This window comes from Lactuca serriola, chromosome 7, assembly GCF_051521515.1.
Source record: "Lactuca serriola cultivar US96UC23 chromosome 7, Lser_US96UC23_V15, whole genome shotgun sequence".
In the NCBI taxonomy this organism is placed as follows: domain Eukaryota; kingdom Viridiplantae; phylum Streptophyta; class Magnoliopsida; order Asterales; family Asteraceae; genus Lactuca; species Lactuca serriola.
The window spans coordinates 136,474,356-136,481,776 of NC_136414.1; the positions used below are offsets into that span (position 1 = coordinate 136,474,356).

The 7,421-nt window shown below is 32.7% G+C and overlaps 2 protein-coding genes across 3 annotated transcripts; one reads left to right on the forward strand and one right to left on the reverse strand.

The window, feature by feature from the left end:
• The first annotated feature begins 1,472 nt into the window (after positions 1-1,472).
• On the forward strand, positions 1,473-4,552 carry LOC145061800 (putative magnesium transporter NIPA3). Its single transcript, XM_079009371.1, has 9 exons — positions 1,473-2,016; positions 2,725-2,781; positions 2,929-3,019; positions 3,111-3,271; positions 3,412-3,539; positions 3,628-3,765; positions 3,882-3,974; positions 4,053-4,158; positions 4,259-4,552. Exons 1-9 carry the CDS (start codon positions 1,860-1,862, stop codon positions 4,372-4,374), a joined length of 1,047 nt encoding a protein of 348 aa, XP_078865497.1. The 5' UTR covers positions 1,473-1,859; the 3' UTR covers positions 4,375-4,552.
• Positions 4,553-6,249: 1,697 nt separating this feature from the next.
• On the reverse strand, positions 6,250-7,421 carry LOC145064912 (Cox19 family protein (CHCH motif)). 2 transcript variants are annotated; one of them, XR_013688135.1, is made up of 3 exons: positions 7,279-7,421; positions 6,540-6,723; positions 6,250-6,396 (listed from the first exon to the last, which is right to left on the reverse strand). XR_013688135.1 is itself a non-coding variant. In XM_079012278.1 (2 exons), exons 1-2 carry the CDS (start codon positions 7,362-7,364, stop codon positions 6,618-6,620), a joined length of 192 nt encoding a protein of 63 aa, XP_078868404.1. In that variant the 5' UTR covers positions 7,365-7,421; the 3' UTR covers positions 6,250-6,617. The 2 variants fall into 2 exon arrangements, 1 of the variants encoding a protein (XP_078868404.1); XM_079012278.1 differs by having other exon boundaries at positions 6,250-6,723.

Genomic DNA, 7,421 nt, shown 5'->3' on the forward strand with positions numbered 1-7,421 from the left:
AATTTTTGGTTAGTCATTATGATTTTAATATTTTTATTTTTTAACCATAGGATATTAACTATGGGTGAGCAAAAACCGCACCGCAACTAAAATTAACCGCAAAAATCGCAACCGATAAACCGCAACCGCAATAAAAACCGATGGTGAAGTTTTTTGATTTTCAAAAACCGCAAATTTGCGGTGTGGTGTGGTTATTAGTTTTCAAAAACCGCAAAAAAACCACATCGCACCATATATATTATATACAAACTTTTTTATTAATTATTAGTATATTAATTATTAAAAATAATACAAGTTTTATAAATGAAAGATGAATAAAATACTATAAAACAAAAGTATGGTTTTTTGTTGTGTTTAACTTTGAAAAATTGTGAAATTAGACAATTTTAAGAAATTTATTGTTAATTACTACTGATTTGATGTTTTGATGATATTAATTGTTTGTGATTTAAGTTAATTGTCTTATACATTATGGTTTTTTTTTATTATTACAAATAATATGTTTGAACTTTTAAAACCGTTTGAGCTCTAAATTATGGTTAAAAACTACACAAAATAACCGCACCAAATCCAAATGGTTAATAACCGCAACACAGGAAAAACAAAATTGCACCGCAAAAATAACCGTCTAACCGCACCGTAAAAATAACCGCACCAAGCGGTTTTGAATAGGGGCGAGCAAACCCAAACCAAGAAACCGAGAAACCGACTAAAACCGACGAAACCGAAACCAAAAAAATCGAAACCGAAGCAAAACCGACGGTTCGGCTTTGAATTTTTTAAAAACCGAAAAGTCGGGTTCGGTTTCGGTTTTTACTTAGAAACTGACTCATTCAACCCGAGAAACCGACCCATACTTAAAACCGACAAACCGCCCCAAGAAACCGACCCATCCAACCCAAGAAACCGACCCATACTTGATTGTTTTTTTGTTGTAATAGACTATTTCGGGCTTTGGTTGTAACTTGTAATAGACTATTTGTTGTAAGACTCATGTTTTTTGAAGTATTTAACTTAAATTTGGTGTTTTTTGAAATATTTAACTTGTTGCTTCATTTATGGAAAATGAGGTAAAACCTAAAACCCATGGGTTTAAACCCAGAACCAGTGAATGTATGGGTTGAACCCAAGAAACCGAAAAACCACCCAAACCGACCTTGGAACCCGAGAAACCGAACCGACCAGAAACCGATCCTATTGGGTTCTGAAAACCAGAAACCGACCACTTATGGGTTGGGTTGGGCTTGGGTCCAAAACCGACCCATGCACAGCCCTAGTTTTGAAAATGGATTAACCACATTTGTGGTTAGTGGTTAGGTTTCGACTAATAATCGCACCGAACCGCACCGTACTCACCCATAAATTCAACTCAATCAATACCTTAAATATACAATTTCCCATAATGTTTATGTTAAATATAACAAAATTAACATCTTTTGTTATATTTATTTGAATATCATCCCACCATCAAAAGTTGATAGAGAAGTTAGAGGAGAGAGCATAAACGGATGAGACGTGGATCTTCTTTCTTCCCTTCCCCTCCCCAAAACGTATACTTTTGCTTTTCCAAAAATCAAATCCAATCCAAATTTTGCACTAATCTTCATCTCTTCCCCGATCTGATGCAAAGCCCTTATCACATCCCCACACTCCAGCTGTTGCCACCTAACTCAACTTCAAGTTGAACCCACTAGATCTCTCATAAAACCTTCTTAATCCAACACCCTGCTATCAATTTCTCACTCCCAACAACTTTTTTTCTCCAATTTCTGCTCAAATTTGACCTTTTCTTCAAGAAAATGGAGTCGTGAAAGACAAAAAGCAAAACGATAGTAGGGTTTTCTGGATTTTGATGTTGAATGGCCTCACACAGCTGGAAGGATGCTTACAGGGGCATGTCTGCGGATAATATTAAGGGTTTGGTTTTAGCATTGTCTTCCAGTTTGTTCATTGGCGCTAGCTTCATTATTAAGAAAAAGGGTCTTAAGAAAGCAGGCGCCTCTGGTATTAGAGCAGGTGGTTACACATCTCACGATTTGTTTCAATTTGCTTTTGATTCAAGCAACGATTATCATTTCTTTCAACTTCACTGTGATTTATTCTGCGCCCAGGTTAATTAAGTTTTCATTCGTTATGGACTTCTTTTTACTTTAAATGGGAAATGTTGGACTTCGAATCCATGATACAGTCCACAGATCTGAATGATCTTCTGGTTTACTTTCGTGTCGATCTGACAAGGGCAATTATTACCGATCGGCCCTTTTACTTTCCGAATCGTAATTTATGCTTCCATTGTTGACACCACTAGAAAGTTTCATAGATGTTATCCTCTCATTTGCGATTTGCAGATGACCTAATCATCATGAAGTTCGACAGATTTTTAAAAATTGAGTTCACTCCACCTTTCAAAGGTTGATATTGTTGAAATTAAAATGGGTGATTGTTTCAAGTCGTGATTGATGCCAATCAAAATACTTGAGGGCTATCCATTTGGTTTGAGAATTCTAAGTTCAAAGCTCCCTAACAGTGGAGATGCTTTGAAGCTCTTTTTTTTTCAATTTCAGTTATCACCTTCTTTATAACTTACCATTTCAGATTCCAGTATCCCATTCCACCATACAAATTAGCTTTCTGGATGCATGTGATTTATATTACTTATAGCATATGCTTCTTATAACATTCAAATCACTATCCAACTAACAAAACTCTACCTTTTTTTCTCAGGAAGTGGAGGATATTCATACTTATACGAGCCTCTATGGTGGATAGGCTTGATAACGAGTGAGTATGTTTCTTGTTGTTTAAAACTTTACACTGAGGGCAAATTTGTAAACAGTTAACTTTCTCTGTAAGATCAAAAAGAAACACTTATATAGCTTACAGATTAAGTCATGATCCTATTGACACATGTATTGAATTTCACAACAGTGATTGTTGGAGAAATTGCAAATTTTGCAGCATATGCATTTGCACCAGCTATTTTGGTGACTCCTCTTGGGGCACTCAGCATTATTATAAGGCATGAAAAAACTCAAACTCTACATGATCTGATTATATTTATACGAATATTTATATGATTATTAAACATCAATAAGTATCAAATATTGCAGTGCTGTTCTTGCACATATTATACTACGAGAAAAGCTACACATTTTTGGAATTCTTGGTTGTGTTCTATGTGTTGTGGGGTCCATCACAATCGTTCTACATGCTCCTCAAGAACGCCCTATTGAATCAGTCACAGAAGTATGGGATCTTGCCACTGAGCCAGGTATCTAAATCTAATATCTTCCTCCTTTAATTTTTCAACTTTTTTGGGAAAAACACATAAAACTACTACAAAGTACAAAGCACAAGTCTTTTTCTGTTATTCTTCCTTTCTTTTTTACATTATTGTTATTCTTTCTGCAGCTTTTCTTCTATATGCAGTAATGGTGTTGATAGCTGTTTTTATACTTGTATTTCACTATATACCCTCATATGGTCAAACACATATAATGTGCTACATTGGAGTTTGTTCACTAGTAGGTTCTTTATCGGTATGTATCTTTGTATATTTTCTAACTCTTTTTTTTTTTAATATGGATATTGTCATTCATCATGTTTATTTCATAATTTTTTTTTTAGGTTATGAGTGTGAAAGCTATAGGTATTGCTTTGAAGCTAACTTTATCAGGAATGAATCAGTTAGTATACCCCCAAACATGGGCTTTTACCTTCATTGTTTTGCTTTGTGTCATCACTCAAATGAATTATTTAAACAAGGTAACAACAAATGTACTTTTATTGATCTATTTATTATTATTACAACATTGTATATAATTTTTCTAAGTAAAATGTCTTAAAATTTCACCCTTTTGGGAATTGATATTGACTTTCAGGCACTTGACACATTTAATACTGCTGTTGTCTCCCCAATTTACTATGTTATGTTCACATCTCTTACAATCTTGGCAAGTGTGATCATGTTTAAGGTAATTCTTAAAGTAAATTGACTTTGGTAGACAAACATGAAAAGGGTATTTATGTCTTTTTATCTATGTTTACAACAGGATTGGGATAGGCAGAATCCAACCCAGATTATCACTGAACTTTGTGGTTTTGTGACAATTCTTTCTGGAACCTTCCTTCTTCACAAAACCAAAGACATGGTTGATGGTATGTTGCTTTACTTCCCATAAAGATAAAGATTTGTGAACTAGATTTTTGCATATTGGTTTCAAATTATGTTGACCATGGTCAAATCTTGATTATATAGGTCAAATACCTCTATCAATACGATCATTGAAGCATATGGATGATGAAGAAGATGGTATAGATCAAGAAAGCATCCCTTTGAGAAGACAAGACACAAGTTGTATGAGGTCTCCATAATGTATTTTTTTTGCTCATATGTGTACAATTTTTCCACCTTCTCTCCATGGATACAGAGGTAATTGTACACCATGGATCTCTTGTTTAGCTAGGAAGATATTAGTTTTGGGAATTGGGGACTTTCTAATGTAATTGTAAACCACATTTGGTTATACAAAATGTATCCCATTTTCCTTCATGTTTCATCTTTTAGAAATGTCCAATCTTTAATAACCCTGAATCTTGATGTCAAAGAAGAAAAGGGTTTTTGTTTTTTTTTTTTGGTTGATTATTGTTGTGTTTGATTACTGACTTGAAGGAAGAGTCCCAAGTATGCTAAAAAAATTTAGGACTAAATGTAAAAGATAGCAATGTACTTTTACATTTATGAACTTGACGTTTCCCATGCAACTGTTAATACAAACAAGAAGTAGAATGACACTTAAATATCATAAATTTATTTTTTTTCTTTTTGTAATTTTTTTATGAACTTGTTAATGAAAGAATATCAATGTTTTTTTTTATATTTTCTATGTCAAAAATTGTTTATTAAAATGTAAAAGTTTTTTATGGAGAATTTTGTTGATTGACGCAAACATTTACCGAAAAAGTGATTATTTTTTAAAAAATGATAATGACATAAATAAGTAACAAAATATCTAAAATTGTTTTAAAAATACTATTAAACTAAATAAATGTTGTCATAAGGTAACTTTTGTTTTTAAAATACCATTGTAATAGAGATTAGTAGGTTCTCCCACTTACAAGTTACAACGGTATTTAAAAAACAAAAATAAAAGTATATTATTTTATGATAACATTTATTTAGTTCAATTTTATTTTTAACACTTTGGATAATTTGTTACTTGTTTATGCCATTATCCTTTTTAAAATCTCCAAAAATATGGATATCTTGAAATATAAACTTGTCCTTTTATGATCATATTAGTAAATAGCTCTTGTGACTTATTCAATAATCCAATTAAAACTAAAACAGGTAAACATAAACTAAAATACGTTTAGAGGATCACTAATCCATACATGGAAAACTAGTACGGTTAGAAACAAAACATAACTTATAGAGTAAATTGCGGTTTTGGTTTTGAGATATACACCCTTTTGTAGGATTGGTCCTAGTTTTCGAAATTTGAAATCAATGATCCTCATTGTTGGCAAATCCATCAACAATGGTCCCTCCATTTGTTACCATCGATATATAAGTCTGTTAAGTACGCATGCACAGATTAAGACTGTCTGTGACGCGCTACAGCTAGCTGAAAAACTAACTTATTTTTCGAGCTTTTTTAGGTTGTCATGTTTGGTAAGCCAAAAAATAGCTTATAAACTAACTTTTTTAAAAAACTACTTAGACTAGCTTTTTACGAGTTTTTTAAAAAAAAATTCAAACATGCCCCTTAATTAATTATAAAAACACATTCTTTTAAATGTCCTTTTATATCATTTAACATTTTTCACCTAGTTTTACCAAATGTTATTTTTTATCAGTTAGCTTTTCATCTATCAGCTAGTTTTTTATTTAACAGCTAGTTTTTCAGCTAGTACGTCAAGCCTAAAATGCCCCGGTTTTGTCTTTTTCTATTATTAAATAAATAATAAGTCCACTCCGGCCAAGCCCACCATGTTTTAATTCAGAGTTCTTAATTTTTTTGTCAGAAATGGTCCATCTAGTTAGTAGCTTTTAACAAATTTGGTCCAAGGACAAAAAAAAAACTTTTTTCTATTGAAATTAACAGAAAAATACAACAATGTTAGCCTAGAGAACCAAAACCGATGGGTTTGCTGTTTGCCAATCATGAGGGTCAGTGGTGTCAAATTTCAAAAACTAGGACCAAACTTGCAGAGAAGTGTACACAACCACAGGGACCAAAACTGTAATTTAGTTAACCTAGATATAGCATGTAACTATATAATTAATAAATGTACAAGTTATTTAAAGATTTCTTGAATACAGATTACAGCATTAACACAGACTCCAATCTCTAGCACGACCAATGTTAAGAATGAGTGTGTCATCATTTATTCCTGCAGTTTTTGCAGCCAAAATTCAACAACTGAACTGAATTATCACAGTGATCAACATTGAGTTGATTTATCTTCTTGTAACTATAGGATAGTGGGATACATAATATTTAGTATCACAAAGCATGAAAAAGAGTTGAAATTACCTATAAGATCTTTTACTCTTTCTCAAAAAAGAAAAAAAGATTTCATTTCCTTATACCCTTTTGTTTTCAGGTCACACATCACTTGTTTATTTGCTTTAAGAGACCAGAAACAGAGCCACAATGAGTTGATTTATTCTCGCATTGCTCACAGCATGATTGTAGTAATTGAATAACTCTGATACACCTGTTACAATCAGAAGTGCATTATCAACATCAAGATGCAACACAGTGAGCAATTTAATCATGCATAATAGCAGAGATAGCTAAAATTTCTGGATACATCTTTGATAAATGAACACTAGTGTTGGATGAATTCAATACAATCTTGGTTCATTTTGATTGAATTCCATCTAAAAGTAACTATTATATACTTCTATTATGACTTCAATTTTTCGGAAACAAAATCAAATTTAAAAAATAACTACTTCTAGGTTCGAATATGATCTTAAATACGCCCTTAATCCCAAAAAAAATGCGTTGTTTGAAGCATAGATGAAGTGAAATATATTAGTATATGTCCAATTCTAACCTACCAATTCAATATAAGCAGAACAAAGAAATCAATTACGATTTTTTGCGATTCACGTCCCAAAAGGGAGTTTGAATCAATCACACAAAGTAGAGTGGTAACATGAAATTAACGCCACAGCTATTGTGAAAATGATCGTACATCCTAGGTTAAGTAAAATGGTGTTTTCGAGAATCAAATTGAGCAAAAAGGAAGGGGTGAATTGCGTACCTTTGGGGAAGAAAGTTGTTCTTGGAGAGACAAGCTTGAATGTCGCAGGCTTCCTTCTTGCAGGGTTCTTTGATCTCCCGTGCCATCTTTGAATATTGCTTGCTAGAGGTTTCGGTAAAGATGGCGATTTTAGGAATATCAAA